Genomic DNA, 18,756 nt, shown 5'->3' on the forward strand with positions numbered 1-18,756 from the left:
CACAATTGTTAAATAAGTGTTACCAATTTATGCCAAAATGTCACCTTCATTCGATCGCATTTAAAATGTAATCCGGACAAATAAGCTTCATAAAAACGCTTTAAAATTCCCTTATACAAATTAAATAAAACAAGTTAGCTTGTATTTCTTTAAGTTTACGTCATTAGAAATCTTGAAATATTATTTCTGTGCGTATATAATAAAATATGTTTAGTGACTGTAATACCCGTGTACTTGGCTAAAAGATTCTAAGAAGGAACAGACCTACGACTTAAATATTTTGTGTTGTTATCGTATGAAGTCACTTATTATGATGCGGATGACGTGCATAACGTTTATACTGTACCAACTGTACATATTATCGCTTTTCAAACCAGCGTCGTTGCGCGCTTACTTTGTTTTACTGTATCTTTGATACCTCGCGTTTTTGACAGCTGGCAGCCCTAATTTGCGACCATTTTTTCTCAGGCAACCTTATATAATCGTATTAAGAGAAACATTCGCTTTAAATTGTATAACAACATGTATATATAATATAAAATATAATTTTTGTTAAAAAATTAATTACTATTAATTGAATTAAAAATATTTGCGGTCACTATTCCCCTAATTTTAAATGTATGGAAAAATATTAGTTTGGTTAAGTACTTTATGAACGTAGTGATCTTTTTTTAAAGTTTTAATAAATTATTTTTATATTTTTTATTTTAGTGGTGCTGGGAAAAGCACTTTGATGACTGCTTTAGGATATAGAACTGAAGGTAAGCCTTTTTGATAATGCTTCGACGCACTTTCAGTATCTACATGTTTATGTAATCAATGATAGGTACTTCTTTGAATATATAAAAAAGAATACTGCACTAATGATATCAGAGTTTCAAATATCTCTTATGTTCTATTGTGGGGTTGATATTTTCTGACTTGCTTCTGATTTCGATGTTTACATGAGTAAACAAATTTTATTTATCGATTGCTGAAGTTTCCTTGTCCTGCATTTATCCTCAGAAAATCAAAAACTGTACAAATAGCTGATTTATAATTTTATAAATTGCTATCCGCACATAAAAACAGCTATCTCAACGCTTCGGTGACACAAGGGGAAAGATTGTCAATTTTACTGAACATGAAAGCTCAGGGCAACTTCAGAGTTCAAATTCAACAGAGATAGGAAGCAATGAAGTTGAGTTTACTTTTACAGATCGTGGACTATGCGTTGCTGAGTCATCGGCATCATTGGGTAATTACATTGGGCTAATATAGCATTCACAGGTATTAAATCACATTCGCTTGTTCTATAAAAATTCTAATACATTTATACTGGATTCAGTCGAAAAGAATTATTTGTGGATGCAAATAGGAAACATCTGTAATCCATAAGCTCAACTTTTTTGCATAGTTTAGTAGATTACACCCTTTATCATATTTACTTTCGAGTTTTGACGTACTATATGTTGATGATATGTATTTAATAATTTAGCATCTTCAGTTATACCTATTTGAGTACAACAAACTTATATAAAATATACAATCTACCTACACAATCAGCAAATAAAAGATCTTCCTTTCAAGACATAAAATTACCCTTTCTCCGTTCCTTTAAATTTCCAGATTTGGAAGACAAATATTGAAGTATTTCATATTGTCTAAATACTTAATAAAATTGTTTAAAAACAGCTTAATTATTTATTTGTTATCAGGTAAAATATTAACTGAGGGCAACATTCTCATAAACGGTCGTCAAATTGGGGACTATATGAAATATTTAAGCGGATTTATGCACCAAGAGGATATGCTGCTATCTTATCTTACAGTAAGAGAACACATGAATATAATGGTAAGAAATTAAAATAATCATTTTTTTTTGCTATTAGGTATATTACTATACTTCATTTTACGTTAGGAACGGAACGTTTGGCTTATGCAGATCAGTGTAGCCAAAACTCTCAGGCACGTGTTGGTAGTAGACTGCCGATATACGAGTCATTCCATATTCAGCACTGTGTAGATGTAGTTAACTAAATTTTACAAATAAGCAGATACGTACATTTTAATACAGAATAATGCATTATAAATACTTGTTTCTTTAATAGGTACGTAATTATTACAGGTCTGATAAAAATAGTTAAATTTGACTATTTTTTAACATATGTTTATTAACCTGTTTAACCTTGTTTGGCCTATATACTATCTCTTTTATTGAGACAATTTGGTCTTTTTTCCGAAAATCCACCCATACCAATCGTTACTTGCATGCCAACTCTCATCATTCCCCTTCACAAATTAATTCAATCATTAATACGCCTGTCTCCAGGTCAATACGCCTTTGCAATGATGCAAGTATACCTGCTGAGCTCTCTAGTTTAAAACAAGCCCTCATCAAAAATGGTTATCGCAAAAATCACATCAATAGGAGCATCCACAGACATCAATCTCCCACTCAATCTCAACCCAAAGATTCAGATCCACATCATACGAAAGCTTTTCTTCCTTACATCAAAGGTGTCACTGACAAAATCGACAAAATTCTAAAATCAAGGGCAATAAAGACAATATTTACCCCCTAACAAAACTTTCATCTCTTTTTCGGTCAATCAAAGACAACGTTTCAAAAGAACAACATGGAGTTTATGAAATTCCTTGTGCAGACTGCACTCGATAGTATATAGGAGAAACAATTCGTAGAATCCAAAATAGGATTTATGAACATTTCATTTCTGTTCGAAATTTTAGCTCTAGGTCAACACCATCTTCATGCAGGTCACAAAATTGATTTTGAAATCTGCAGAACCATAGCCCCTATCCGCTTCTATAAACCAATAATTATCCGAGAAGCCATAGAAATTGAAAAAATGCCAAATTATCTCAATAAAAGAGATGACGGCATACATTGAATATTTCGTGTTCCCTCCAATGAAAACATTGACAGGACCCTGGTCTACCTGGCCTTTCAGCACACGACCGTAAGCGGAACCACTAGCCCCAACGAGTCCGACACCGTTATGAGGGTGCGCGTTGCACGAAGCATCCCGGGGCTTCCCCCGTCCTCGTAGTACCTGTGGTGCGATTACGAACACCCGTCCGTTAACACCCCCGGGGCGGAAAGGTGAACGCAGGTAGAGGAATTCCACCTCGCACGTAGACAGGTAGCCGCTGAGGATCTCTCCTCTACCACTCTTGTACCTCCCAAGGTGGGTACGTGCCGTGACCCAGAACCCCTAATGGGGAAGGAGTGCGTCAGGGACGCAGCTCGTTCAACCTCACCTGGCTCTTGTGAAAATAAGAGTAGAGTGGTCCCAGGAGAGTCTCGTCTCGGATACTAGGAGTGTAGACCGGTGACCGTAAGGCCGAAGCGCCCTGCATGCGTTTCTACAAACCCGCCACCTCAAATGACGGCTATCCACCTCTCAATTCCTTCCCATTAGTCGCCTCTTACGACAGGCAGGGTAAATTGCCTCGGCCATACTCTTATCTCCGCGAGCCAAACGGAGAGATGATGGCATGCAGTCACCTTCGACTTGGAGACCTCTCATGAAGAAAATACCGCCCGCTCCACCCGTCAACCAAATTCCTACTGTCAGAAAAGTTCGTGCCAACACCCGCGCCAATCTTCGCGCCAATCCCCATGATAACCCCTACGAGAACTCCCATCCAAACCACGTCATCATCGACAGTATAAGTGACTCGTCCTCTATTCCCAGCACTAGTAATGCATTGATTGATGATCAGTGTAGTAGTATCTGAGGGCTCGGGAGACTGAGATTTCGGAAGCCCTGAAGAAGACATCGAAAAGGATGTCGAAAGCTCGGCGCAATGAACTTATACAACATAATACAAAACTGTCGTTTTCACTCCATAAACTAAGTGTGAATTGTTTTACTATTTTTTAAAATGATATTGTATGATAATGTAACAAAATTGATGACGTGCAAAGAACTTAAAAGCATATAATTTATATTCAATTTTCAGTCTACTTAATTCTTGTTAATGGCTCTTTAATAAAAATATTTTATTACCCATTAAAGTTAAAGGTCCAGTAATAAACTTTGGAATTAATGAAACTTGTGAAACTAGGTATTGTTGGTCTTTTCAAAACACCAAGCTTTTTTTTAAATATTTTAGCATATCTGGCTTATTTATTTTAAACACATTTTTAGGCCAATTTAAAGCTTGATAGAAGACTATCGGGAAATGATAAAAAACAGTTAATATATGACATCCTCAGACAACTTGGACTAATGAAGTGCATTGATCTTAAAATTGGAGGTATAGACCAGGCCAAATCATTATCTGGTGGAGAGAAAAAGCGATTGGCATTTGCCACAGAGGTAAATACAAATTAGTTTCAAAAAAGGTAACACCGTCTCTAGGATAGGTAAAAAACTGAAAACTCATTGGGTAAGATAAACTAAGTAAGATAAATTTATACGAATATGTTTTGGAAGCTGATTCATCACATGAATTCGTTTTTATATCTAACTCTCATAGAGGGCGCTAGTTACAAGGTTCGTACCAAGTATTATTCAACATAACTTTTTTAAGGGTAAAATTATGAATCAAAATTCCAAGTGAACATAAACATTATACAGTTTTGCAACAAAAAAGTACTCCTGTTTTCAACAGTTAGCGTAACGAATATGACAACACAAACAAATACGTCTTCTTTAAGTACTTGGCGGATACAAGAGCAGTAGCTACATCCTTATCATTACAGACAAGACCAAGAGCTCTTGCCAGACGATCTACCGGTTAGATTGGATTTTTGTGAAATATTGTAAGAAAGTATCCAAATGTTTTAAATGCATTATTTTTACGGACGAGGTCATCTTTCCGCAACAAGGTATGTTTGCATAACTCCCAATGCACACTGTTGGTGTAATGAGAATCCACGAGTCAAAAGGGTATCACATTAATAACATTCTTCTTCTTCTTTACGTGCCATCTCCGCGATGAAGGTTGGCAATCATCACTGCTATTCTAACTTTTTACATTACAGCCCGAAAGAGTTCAATTGAGCTGCATCCAAACCATTCTCTGAGGTTTCTCAGTCAGGACATTCTTCTTCTACCTATGCTGCGCTTTCCTTGAATCTTTTTCTGCATTATTAGTTTTAGAAATTCATATCTGTTACCACGTGTTATATGTCCCAGATATTGTAGTTTTCTTATTTTGATGGAATCCAGTATCTCCCTGCTGTTCTCTATTCTTCTTAGTACTTCTTCATTGGTTATTCTGTCTATCCAGGAAATTCTCAGCATTCTTCGATATGTCCCCATTTCAAAGGTTTAAATTTATTGAGACATTGTTTATTTAAAGTCCATGTCTCCACACCATACAAAAGAACAGAAAATACATAACACTTTAGTACTCGTTTTCTAAGATTTAGGCTGAGGTCTCTATAACATAATATTTGTTTCATATTACTCAATGCACTTCTGGCCTTTTCTATTCTAACTCTAATTTCTTTAGTATAATCGTTTGTTTTATTAATGTTTGCCCCTAAATAGTTTTAATTCTGAACTCGTTCTATCGTCTTAATATTTACGTGTAAATTGATGTCTTTAATAGTTTTCTTTGATATAACCATGAATTTTGTTTTCTTTATGTTAAGTGACAGACCAAATTCTTCACTCGCTGCAACAACCTTGTCTAAAATTCTTTGTAGATCTGTAATATTTTCTGCTATTAGTATTGTATCATCAGCATATCTAATTTCACGTATGGGCAGGCCATATATTTTTATGCCTGCTACTTCATCCTCTAATGCTTTTTTGAATATTTTCTCTAAGTATGCATTAAACCGTTATGGCGATAAGACACAGCCATGTCTAACATCTCTTTTGATTTTGATTTTATTAGTTTTTAAATTATTTATTCTAATGAGGGCTTCTTGTTTATAATACAGATTATTTATTATTCTAATATCCGTGTGTCGATGTTATTGATATAATTTAGGAAGCAGACATAGATGTCCTGGTTTTCATCTAAACATCTCTATATTAGCACATTTACTGCATAATAATGCTTGTCTGGTTCCTTGAGCATTTCTCTAAATCCGAACTGGGTTTGTCCAATGTCTTGTTCTAACTTTTTATATATTCTACGATTAATAATCTTTAGAAATACTTTTAGTATGTGGCACATTAGACTGATGATACGGTGATTTTCCTTTTTCGGTACAATCACGAGTGTTGATAGAAGCCATTCTTTAGATAATATACAAGCTCTGTTATGATATTATTCGACAATAACATGTACATTGCAGTCGACGATAAGTTGACATATTTGGAATTCAATTTGAAATGAACAACATTCATTTAAAGTTAATGTTTGGATAGCAACTTAATAGATTATCATATTCTACCTAGATATTTAAATAGTGATATGTACTTTGATTTTATAAACAATCACTTATTCGAAATAGAAGATTTAGCGCTAAACGAGCTAATATCTTTTTTGCACGATGTAGCTCCACCGCTCTTTTATAGAAGGTGTCGTAATTGGTTAAATTACCATTTTCTGAATCAATAGACTGGTATAGGTAATAAAGGTATGAAATTGCAAAGGAATTGCAAAATATGATGGATGAATTAAATAGCGAATCAACAAAAATAGGTCTACAAATGAATTATAATAAAACGAAAATTATGACCAACCAACCAGAAGAATTAATAATTACAATTGCACAAACAACTATAGAACAAGTAAAAGAATATGTATATTTTTGGGACAACTAATTAAATTAAATAAAGAAAATCAGACCGGAGAAATAAAGAGAAGGATACGGTTGGCTTGGGTATCCTTCGGAAAACTTTCCTATAGAGTAAAAAATAGAAAATACCCCCAATATTTAAAAGCAAGAGTCTTCAACCAATGTATACTTCCTGTTCTCACCTACGGTTCTCAAACTTAGACGTTTACAAAGGAAAACATGGAAAACGTAGCAAAGACACAACAAGCCATGGAAAGACAAATGCTGAACATCAGGCTATCAGACAAGAAAAGAAATACTTGGATCCGCAACAAAACAAAAGTGACCGATGTATTAACGCAGATAGCAAAACTTAAGTGGACGTTCGCTGGACATACCATAAGACAGAAAGACGACAGATGGAATAAGATGATTATACACTGAAGACCATATAGTTAGAAAGAAAAAGAGGAAGGCCACAAATGCGATGGTCAGATGACTTGAAGAAACAGGCAGTCCCGAAGTGGATACAAACTGCCTACAATAGAGAGACGTGGAAGAAAGAAGAAAATTGAACAGCAAGGGCTGTATAGATAGGTAGATAGAGAATAAGGGTATGGGAGCTCCGATTCATTGGCCTCCTCGGTCATGCGATTTTAATCCTTTAGACTACACAGTTTGGCTACCAATTTTTACGTACAGATCTGAATCTTAACAAATGATGATGAAAGAGAAGAAAAAACTGGAAGTGGTGTAAATTAACTGTCTAAGAAGAGCATGTCAGATATTCAGACTTGATCATATCCCAAATGAAGAAATAAGAAGAAGAATAGGAAGGATTTACAATATCGTAGATACAAAAGACATTGTAATTGCAAACGGATGAAACATTAATTAACTTTTTCAATGATTTTTAATTAAATATTAAGATTTAAAAAAAAAAAGAATAAACACAAAAAATATGTTTTGACTTATGGTACCTAATACAAATTTTGTTTAGAATTTTACGCAAAATCTAAAACTGCAATAAGTTATAGTTCACTTTCGGTATAACCAGCAATTGCATGTCTTTCAAAATATTTTCTTTAAGTTCATCATAAGTTATACTTTAAAAATATTTATTATTAAATAAACTTACTAATAATTTATATAGTTGCTTACAGATCCACCTCTTTTATTTTGTGACGAACCCACAACTGGTCTAGATTCGTATTCTGCTCAGAAATTGGTGATAATTATGAACCAAATGGCCATTACTGGAAAAATGATTTTGTGTACCATACATCAACCTTCCTCGGATATATTTGCTATGTTTAGTCAACTAATTTTAGTTGCCGATGGACGAATAGCTTATATGGGTTCTACCAACAATGCTCTTGACTTCTTTGAAAGGTAAATGTAAAAAAAATAACAACAAAAACTGGGGAATAAGTCACAATTTTACTTTAAAGTTAAGTTTATTTGATGTTTCGATTTCCACTTCGGAAATCGTTCTCAAAATACAAAACATTATTAAATTAAACAAATTTTGTTTTTGTTGCTTGGTAAAAAAATCTTCTGGTGAAATGGTAATTTAATTTTATTTGTCTCTGAACCTTAAGACATACCTACATTATACATTTTAAAGTAAATGACTTTAAAATTCACTTTATTGGAAGATAGTTTATTCCATTACATTTTTTTTATAATCATGTTTATTTACAATCTACATCATTACAGAGTATTAAGTAAATGTGTTACAGGTTTTGGACGTGAAGAAGAGACATTCAATGATGTTTCACATTATTCTATTTTGTTTTAGTTTTGAAGTAGGTCTTGGGGCCAGGTTCTATCTAGTCTTCTTGTGGCTGGACCATTGTTGAATAATTCCCTTACTAGCTCATTTTCATGGTGAATGGTACGTTCATTTTGTGACTACGTGGCTCGATAAATTTCTTCTCTGATGAAAGGAATCTTTAGGTTGTAGTGAAGTGTTTGATTACTTGCGTACCATGGTGCATCCACTATCGATCTTAGCACTTTAGACTGGAATCTTTGGATGGTATTCAGCGACGTTGGTTTTGCACAGTCCCGTAGGTGTAGTCCGTAGAACCAGATAGGTTTGAGTATGGCTTTGTATAGAAGAATTTTGTTTTGTATGTTAAGTTTTGATTTACGTCCAAGGAGTCAATACATTTGCCGACATTTTAAGTCGAGCTATCTTCTTTTGGTCTGGATATGTTTTTTCCAAGTGAGACCATGGTCAAGATGGAGGTCAAGGCATCTAGCGTCTGTAACTGTTGGTATTCCTACATTTTCTATTCTTACAGGTGGCATCAGTTAAGAGAGCAATCAAGACATTGAAGAACAAAAAAGCCAAAGGACCCGGAGGAATACCAAACGAACTAATTAAAAACGGAACGGAAAAGTTATTCCGCATGCTACATAGAATGTTCGAAAGAGGACTAAATGGAGAAGAAATACCTGCGGAATGGACACAAGCATACATCACATCCATACATAAGAAAGGAAACAGGAAAAAATGTGAAAACTATAGAGGAATTAGTATAATATCGTCGGTAGGTAGACTTTACGGGAAAATTATTAAAGAAAAACTAGAAACTGAAATAATAGGAAAAATTGGAGAAGACCAAGCAGGGTTCACAGTAGGAAAATCATGCCTAGATCATACGTACACATTAGAACAACTGATAGAGAAGAAAATGGCAAAAGGTAGACCGGTCCATCTGGCCTTTGTTGATCTAAAGAAAGCATATGACTCAATACCTAGAGTCAAATTATGGGAAGCAATGAATGATCTCGGAATCCGACAAACACTAATATAAGCAGTTAAAGCACTATACAAAGAAAACAAAGTAGCTATTAAATGTGGAAATAAAGCCTACAATCCAATTAAGACGACAAAAGGACTTCTACAAGGCTGTGCTACGTCCCCTACTCTGTTTAAAATATTCTTGGAAAAGACACTCAAACCATGGAGGAGAAAGTGCGAAGGAATGGGCATACCAGTAAGAGACGAATACCTATACACCTTAAGTTTTGCCGACGATCAAGTAGTCATCGCACAAAATGAAGAAGATCTCAGCTTTATGCTCAGAAAACTAGAAGAAGAATATAAAAACAACGGAATGGAAATAAACTTAGAGAAAACCGAATACCTAACAACAGAAAACAAGGATATGAGAAACCTAGAGATAGACGAGGGAAGACAAATAAATGGAACAGATAAATTCAAGTATTTAGGAACCATAATATCGAACCAGGGAACAACAGAAGAAGATATAAACAACAGACTGAGACAAACAAGAAACTGTATAAGACAACTAAACTCAGTGTTGTGGGATAAGAACATTACGATAAAGACAAAAAAGAGAATATATAACACCCTGACAAGAAGTATCCTGACATATGGGTCCGAAAACTGGACAATAAACAAGAGAAATAGAGGTAGAATAAGAGCAGTAGAAATGGAGTTCCTGAGGAGAAGCTGTAGACTTACAAAAAGAGACAGAATTGAAAACGCAGAGATTAAGCGGAGAATGGGAGTGCAATCAGACATAATCGACTATATAGAGGCCACGACAGAAGAGCGGACAGAGGACGCTGGATAAACAAAATCACAGAATGGAGCCCGATTGGAAGAAGAAAGAGAGGAAGACCCCGAAGGTCATTCAGAGATGAAATCGACGAGGCTATGGAGAAAAGAACCCTGCGAGATGGAGACTGGAATGACAGGGAAAATTGGAGAAAACGGTTGAGTGAAGGAAGACAGTGAAAACTGTGGAAATCCTTAGTAGTAGTAGTACAGGTGGCATATGTTGTGACGGCTGGTAAATGTTATTTGAGTTGATTTTATTTATTTACTTTTGTTCTTCATTTCGTATACCAATCACTGAGTCTGTTCAGATGAGGTTGCAGGTTTTGTAAGGCTTGTATGTGATCTTCATTTACAGCTAGTAGTGCTACGTCGTCAGCAAAGGAAGCGATTGTAGTATTATTAGTCTCTGGTATATCGGTTGAGTTCAACATGAAAAGCTTTTAAGTATTCTTAAGTATTCTTAGAACCAAAAACATAGATAGTAGAGATCTACAAATTATATCGAATCTGTATCAAAATCAGAAAGCAAGAATAAGAGTCGAAGGAGAACTGACAGAGGAAGTAAGTATAGTTAGAGGAGTTCGACAAGGGTACATACTTTCTCCACTCTTATTCAACGTCTGCAGTGAAGTGATATTTCAAGAAGCTTTATTGGATATTGTGAAAGGTATTTTGGTCAACGGAAATAGCATTAATATTATTAGATATGCGGACGATACGGTCATATTTGCAAGTGACATGGAAGATGTACAGTACATAATACAACATGTATACAATGCATGTGAAAGGTACGGACTGCAAATGAATCTCAAGAAAACGAAATCAATGATATTCTCAAAAAAACCACAAAATGTAGATAACCAGATCATCAATAATACAACGATCGAAAGAGTAACAACATATAAATATTTAGGAACGTGGCTAACCGAAGATGGAGATCAAACAAAAGAAATCAGATCTAGAATAGAAATGGCAAGAAACACGTTCATAAAATTGAAAAACTTACTTTGCAATCGTAACCTTAATCTAGAGATCTGCACAAGAATGCTACGTTGTGACGTTTTTTCTACTTTACTATACGGCATGGAAGCGTGGACCATAAAACAGTCTGAAATAAAAAAATTAAACTCCTTTGAGATGTGGTGCTACAGGAGAATCCACAGAATATCGTGGACTGAAAAAGTAACTAATATAGAGGTGTTACAAAGAATGAAGAAAGAATGTAAAGTCATAAAAACTGTTAAAATTAGAAAGATTCAATATCTGGGTCATATAATGAGGGGCGAGAAGTACGTATTACTTAGATTAATTATGCAAGGGAAGATACAAGGGAAGAGAAACCCAGGACGACGCAAAATATCCTGGCTAAGAAATTTGAGAGAGTGGTTCGGTTGCGGATCATTAGAATTATTCAGAAGCGCGGCCAATAAAATTAAAATAGCGATGATGATTTCCAACCTCCGACAGGAGAAGGAACCTGAAGAAGAAGATATCGGCTGTGTAGAGTGAGAAAAGCAGCGTCCCTAGAACACTGTCCTGCTGAACTCCGGAGTTAATAGGACATAGGTTGTATTGTTGGTCTTTGTATTTTATAGAGGAATATCTATTAGATATGAAGGATTTAAGTAGGAGGAAATAGTCACTGGATAATACTATTTTTACTTTGTCAAACGCTTGTGAGATGTCTAGAAATATTATATTGTTGCAGTATTTTTTTTCCTTAAGACTTTTTGATATTTAATTTATCATTCGATGGACTTGTTGGGTAGTGAAGTGATGTTTTTGTAGTAATGTTAGGAATTCACGATCTGAGTATATCCCTTGTAGCAACAATCTTTCAAAAACTTCGTTTACGGTTGGGAGTAGGCTGATGGGTCGATAAGATGTTATTTCATTGGGTTCTTTTCCTGGCTTGAGGATCATAATGATTTCAGCAAATTTCCGTATTTTTGAAAAGTATAAGCTTAGCATGCGGTTAAATATAATTGTTAGCAAAGTAATGGTCTTGCAAGGAAGTTGTTTTAGTACTTGTGCCGAGATTAAATCATAACCTGGGGCCTTTCGTGAGTTAAGTTTCTTTATCTATTGCTTGACTTCTATAGGAGTAAATCTTTTAATTGGGAGCGACATTTGATATGCTGTGCTAAATAGTTCTTCCACTTCTTCATCAGAGTCTGCTAGCTCTATTTGAAATACGTTTGCAAGATGTTCAGCAAAGACGCTTTTTGTCCTTTTTTGTTGGAACAGGCCCATTCGCCATTTGGTTTACGGATGGGAAAGATAGTTGTGTATGATTTCTTAAGCTCCTTAGTCGTCTTCCATAACTTCTGGTTATTTGCTGTAAGGTTTGTATTGTAACGTTCAAAGGTTTCGTTGTTTGTGTAATCAAATGCAATGATGACAGTAAAATTTTCTTGTTAGTAATCGTATAGGGAATCATTAAGAAACAATCAGGAAAAAATCTTCAATACTATGTATTCCAACATGGTAAGTATTTGGTCCTATATTTAGTTTACCTTCAATATTAACACCAAACTATGATTTTATTTGTACAGTTATTTTAAAACATAAATGATTGATATATCCTCGACATATTATTAACTTGCTAATATTGGTATTTTCTTTTTATTGATTTACTCTTTTATTATGGGATACCAGATCCTACTGTATTTGGCCGAGAAATTTGCGACGCAATTGCTTTCATTTAACATAATTAGAGTCGCTCCTTTTATTTTTCTCTTTTTACTATCTATTTCTTTCAGGACTATACTTGAATCTTTCCATTGAACTCTATGTTCATTTTCCCATGCATGTTTACATATTTAAGATCTATAAAATTCTCTATTTTTAGTATAAGATTGATGTTCACTTATTTTAACATTTAAAAATGCGTCCAATGCCTCCCTTGCCCTCAATCCTTCATTTTCCTTTATTTTCTGAAACATGAGTCAAAACAGGGATGAGTTCTTTTAGAATTAAACTAATTATCAATTTGCCTATATTTGTCCACTGCTGAACGTAGGTCTCCCGTAAAATTTTCCATCTATTCCTATGTTGTGCTTCTTGTATCCAGTTCGTGGTGATGCGTTTGATATCATCCGTCCATCTATTCGTTGGTCGTCCTCTGCTTCGATATGCCTCTTGCCTTGGTAGCCATTCCAGAATCTTTCTGGTCCATCTATCATCCGTTAATCTGGCAACATGTCCGGCCCAAGCCCATTTAGCCATGGCTATTTTTTCCACTGCATCTGTGACTCATGTTCTTCTTCTTATTTCTAGGTTTGGTACTTTATCTCTGATGGTAATACCTAATATTGATCTTTCCATAGCGCGTTGTGTAACTCTTATTTTTTCTATTGTTCTTTTTGTCAGAGTCAGTGTTTCTACATCATATGTAAGAACCGGTAAAACGCACTGGTTAAAAATTGAACTAATAACTAATCTTAATTCTCTTTGCAAACGGTTATTGGCTAGAAGTTGTTTATAAAATACTTTATTGCAAAAACAAAACTTTTAAACATTTTAAAAATGAAGTCTACTCTTGAGTTAAAATGGTAGCGACAATGATGTCAACAAACCTCATTCACAGTTACAAAATTTTTAATTCTGAAGAGAAAATCACTGACCTTTCTTTCGTAGATTGTATTTGGACCACACCCAGAATCGTCCACGCTCCACAGCAATGTGATCTGCCACTATTCGCCTCGGCTTTCTTCTTTTTGTATCTGCAATCCTCCTGCAGTGACTGTACGAAACACCTGACTTTATTCTCCAACAATTTACACTTTAAATTTAATTCTCCAAAATACTCAGCTACTCAATGACACAAGGACCTATTTCTGTAAACTTGGTGCCGCCAAACTATTTCCTACAAATTACAGAAACTGCCCACTTTAGATCCAAGGATATCTTTTCATCTACTTGTAATCTCCTTCCGCAATTCTGCTAACTTCCTTCACAATGCCGGTATCCAAACTCACGAACACACCCCCTATCGAGACACGACCTTTCCATTCGATGATCCAATGATAACTGTCTTTCTCTCATATATCAAACTATCAATTCTCCCATTCAAACAAAAACTGCCCAGTCATAAAGCTTTATTTTGTTTACAATCATTAAGAAAAAACCCCATTACTGTTTCCAGAGAAACTAAAATTTTTGCTTTAAACTTGGCTTTCACTTTGGTTACATAATTCATTTCTATAACAAAAGGTTAACTACAATATCTTAATCCTAGGTCATATACAAACAATGAAAAGATTATAATGAGCATGGACTTTCTAATTCTATATAAAAAGATTTTACCTGCGACTGTTTAAAAATCAGTTGTTGACAGTCAAAACTTTTTGTTAATATAATCTTATCTTAATCTAATACATAAATTTTGTTTACCAGGATATCTTGAACTAGGTACCAGGGAAGAACGATGAATGTAAAAGATAAGCAAGGAAACCTGATAGTGGATGAAGACCAAATATGTGAAAGGTGGAAAGAATATTTCGAAGAGATACTAAATGACGAAGTGACTACTGAAGAAAATTGTTATGTTCCTAGACCTCAAATAGTAATAGAAGAAATATCAAAGCCCACAGGAGAAGAAATTGAAGAAATAATAAAAGATATGAAAAACCAAAAAAGTCCCGGGGAGAGCGGCATTGTGGCAGAGAACATAAAATATGGAGGAGAGGTCTTAATAAACAAACTTGTTGAGCTAATACTAGAAGTATGGGATGCCGAAGAAATGTCTCAAGAATGGAATAAGTCGATTATAATTCCTATACACAAAAAGGGAGATAGAACTGAATGCGCAAACTTAAATCTTAATCTAATACATAAATTTTGTTTACCAGGATATCTTGAACTAGGTACCAGGGAAGAACGATGAATGTAAAAGATAAGCAAGGAAACCTGATAGTGGATGAAGACCAAATATGTGAAAGGTGGAAAGAATATTTCGAAGAGATACTAAATGACGAAGTGACTACTGAAGAAAATTGTTATGTTCCTAGACCTCAAATAGTAATAGAAGAAATATCAAAGCCCACAGGAGAAGAAATTGAAGAAATAATAAAAGATATGAAAAACCAAAAAAGTCCCGGGGAGAGCGGCATTGTGGCAGAGAACATAAAATATGGAGGAGAGGTCTTAATAAACAAACTTGTTGAGCTAATACTAGAAGTATGGGATGCCGAAGAAATGTCTCAAGAATGGAATAAGTCGATTATAATTCCTATACACAAAAAGGGAGATAGAACTGAATGCGCAAACTATAGAGGAATATCCTTATTAGAAGTAATGTATAAAGTACTCGCCATACTAATTAAAAAACGATTAGAAATATATATAGAGAAGAATCTAGGAGAATACCAGGGAGGATTTCGGAAAGGAAGATCAACAGCCGATCAAATTTTTATGCTAAAACAAATCCTGACCAATTGCTATGAATACAACATTTCAGCACAAGTACTTTTTATTGATTACAAAGCTGCCTACGATACAATAGACAGAAACAAGTTAATAGGAACACTAAAAGAATTCCAAGTGCCAAAAAAATAATAAGATTGGTAAAAATGACAAGTCGACAAACCATTTGTGCTGTGAGATGCAACGGTACAGTCTCAGAATAATTCGAAGTGAAAAAAGGTGTTCGCCAAGGAGACCCGTTGTCTACATTACTATTCAATATGGTTCTAGAAAAAATTGTAAGGATTAGTGGGATAAATAGGTCTGGAACTATTTTATACAAGGAGCACCAATGCTTAGCATACGCTGATGATGTGGTTCTCATTGCAAGAAATGAAAAAGAACTATCAAATATAATAAAAAGACTGATTCGGGAAAGCTCTAAAATAGGACTGAAAGTTAATATTAATAAATCGAAGTACAAGGAGATCTCGAGCAAAAAAGGAATAAGCCAGAGGGGATCCTTTAAATTGGAGGTGAAGAATGGATCAGTTGTAGAATTCGAGAAGGTGGATGAATATATGTAGTTAGGTACTCTTATTGATGAGACATGTAAGGAAGAAACTGAGATCAACCTGAGACTGACCAAGAGTAACAGGTGTGCTGGAGCCATGAGCAAAATAATTAAGGCCAAAGATATATCTCGTAATACAAAAATAAGAGTATACTTTTTTTTTTTAATTTATTTATTTTAATGGCTTTGGCTTGAAACCTTTAGCCACGTAATTACATACAGATAGTAGTATTCATTCATACAGGATTGTACAAGGAGGACACTTTTCACGCTCAGGGATTCATCAGAGCAGCTTTATTGTAACAAACAAGACATAAACCACGGTTAGGTAGGTGGGCAACATATATGGTAAACATACAAAGGAAATATTCATGCATACGATCAATTTTATACTCATACCTTTAATTTAATTTTTACAAGAAATATCATAATTATTTTAAAGATTTTTATATTGTCTTCACTTAATAGAAGATTTACGTTTAATGGTGTACTTAAACCCTCTTTTATTAATTCTTTTAGCAGCCACGTACTTGTATTACGATGTAGGGGGCAGTTGAAGAATATGTGATTTAAATCAGCTATACTAGTCCCACACTCACATCGGTCTGTTGGGAGAACTCCTATTTTGTGTAGATGTTTCGGAAAACATCCATGATTTACTTTTAATCTTAAGACAGTTGACACTGTGTTTCTGCTTAGTGTGACATCTTTGTAAAATTGTTTTACATCTACTGTTGGTTGTAATTTGTATAAATTAGTGCCCCTGCTTTCACCAAACTAAATCCATTGTCTGTCCCATTTAAATTTAATATGTTGTTTGGTATAGGCAAGTAGGTCACATGTGTTAAATTCTTCTATCACCATATATGGGTGCTGTAATGGATTTTTAGCTATAGAATCAGCAATAGTATTGCCAACAATATCTGAGTGTCCCTTAACCCATAGAAACTTAGTACCATATGGATCTGATAGTTTTAGTAACTGTTGAAAAATTTCTAATATGAATATATTGCTATTTATCGTGAATTTAAAGTTTTGCAAGGAGTGTAATACTGACAGTGAATCACTGCATATGCCAATTTTGTTCCACTGGTTTTCACAGCACAGTATACAGATACAAGAGTATACAAAACTTTAATTAAACCCACAATGCTATACGCTGCCGAGACATGGACTATGAACAAAACCGTACAAAACACATTGGAAGCATGGGAAAGAAAGATACTTCGCAGAATATTTGGTGGAAAAGTAGTAGAGGGAGAATGGAGAAGACGAACTAATGCAGAAGTGTATCATTTGTATGCTAACCCTATAATAACAAAAGTGGTGAAAAAACGTAGACTAGGATGTCTTGAAAATTTATTTAAATGGTCTATTTATTAATTTTTATTTTTCTGTTTTTATTGGCTGATAAAATGAATCATAACAATATATATATATATATATATATATATATATATATATATAATATCAAAGCTTTAAAAACTTTTTTTAAAAGCTTTTAAACTAACTAATATTATCTATGATATGGAGGAAAATGTACCTAAATAATTATATTAGCTTTTGAATTTGAATGATTCGGTTCCAATCTAATAAAGTTGGACGACAAATACAAATCTACTATATACATTGGAAAAAATTAAAAATAATATCCAATGGAAGTCTATATTAATAAAAAGCTTTTAAAAGTAATACTATTAGGTAATCAATTTAAACTAAAATGGAGCACTTTAAATTCATTTTTAAATTGTAATTAAATTATTTAAGTTTTCAGATATTAATGTATTTCATATCGCAATATGCAAAAGAAAGAGAAACTATGCATATATTTTAGAAAATATACATACGGTATAAGAAAGTATAATATAAAAGTATCTTAAAATAATACCAGTAGCTTTTAATAACACTTAATTTAATACAGTAACTTTTTATAATTTACTGCCAAGCATAAAATTAGGGTCACCCCATAATTTGAATTTATTTTAGAAATTATTAATCTCTTTTAACTTTTTTCATTTGTAACATAGTTCACTAATGGATAGCTTAAAAAAATTGTTGTTGTTGCTATTTCAACAAGCGTTTAAGATAATGAGAGCCCCTTACCCTAATTCCTTTAAACCTTTATCAGCATAGTTTTTGTTTCTGTGGTTTTAACGTAAATTATAAATTGTTTTTGTAATGTTGTCACCGTCAGTGTAATGCGCAATGAGCATTAGTTTTCTTGTGGCGGTGTTAGAAGATGGCCACGGTTACCGCGAAACTGCGAGAAACGTTGGTGTAAGTTTCTCGAGTGAGCAAAGAGTATGGCGACAGCACAGTATATTGCTAAAGAATTCTTTATTAGCAATAGGACAGCTGGAGTGACTGCTTTGTCGTTTCTAGTACTTTGAGAAACCGAACGACTACTTTTCCTTCTACATCATCTGCAAGACATAAGCAATGTAAACGTAAGTGAATGGACAGTTAGGAGGCAGCTTTATGCTGCTGGTT

General features: G+C 34.2%; 1 protein-coding gene across 2 annotated transcripts in view; it reads left to right on the top strand.

Annotated features, from left to right (window-relative positions):
• st (ATP-binding cassette transporter scarlet) overlaps positions 1-18,756 on the top strand; it is an 80,694-nt gene that overhangs the window by 17,775 nt on the left and 44,163 nt on the right. For both annotated transcript variants that reach the window (XM_072532540.1, XM_072532539.1), the window contains 4 exons: positions 712-761; positions 1,698-1,834; positions 4,155-4,325; positions 7,842-8,080. In XM_072532540.1, the coding sequence (XP_072388641.1) occupies positions 712-761; positions 1,698-1,834; positions 4,155-4,325; positions 7,842-8,080 (597 nt within the window). The remainder of the gene's footprint in view (positions 1-711; positions 762-1,697; positions 1,835-4,154; positions 4,326-7,841; positions 8,081-18,756) is intronic.

Source organism: Diabrotica undecimpunctata, chromosome 5, assembly GCF_040954645.1.
Source record: "Diabrotica undecimpunctata isolate CICGRU chromosome 5, icDiaUnde3, whole genome shotgun sequence".
NCBI lineage: Eukaryota > Metazoa > Arthropoda > Insecta > Coleoptera > Chrysomelidae > Diabrotica > Diabrotica undecimpunctata.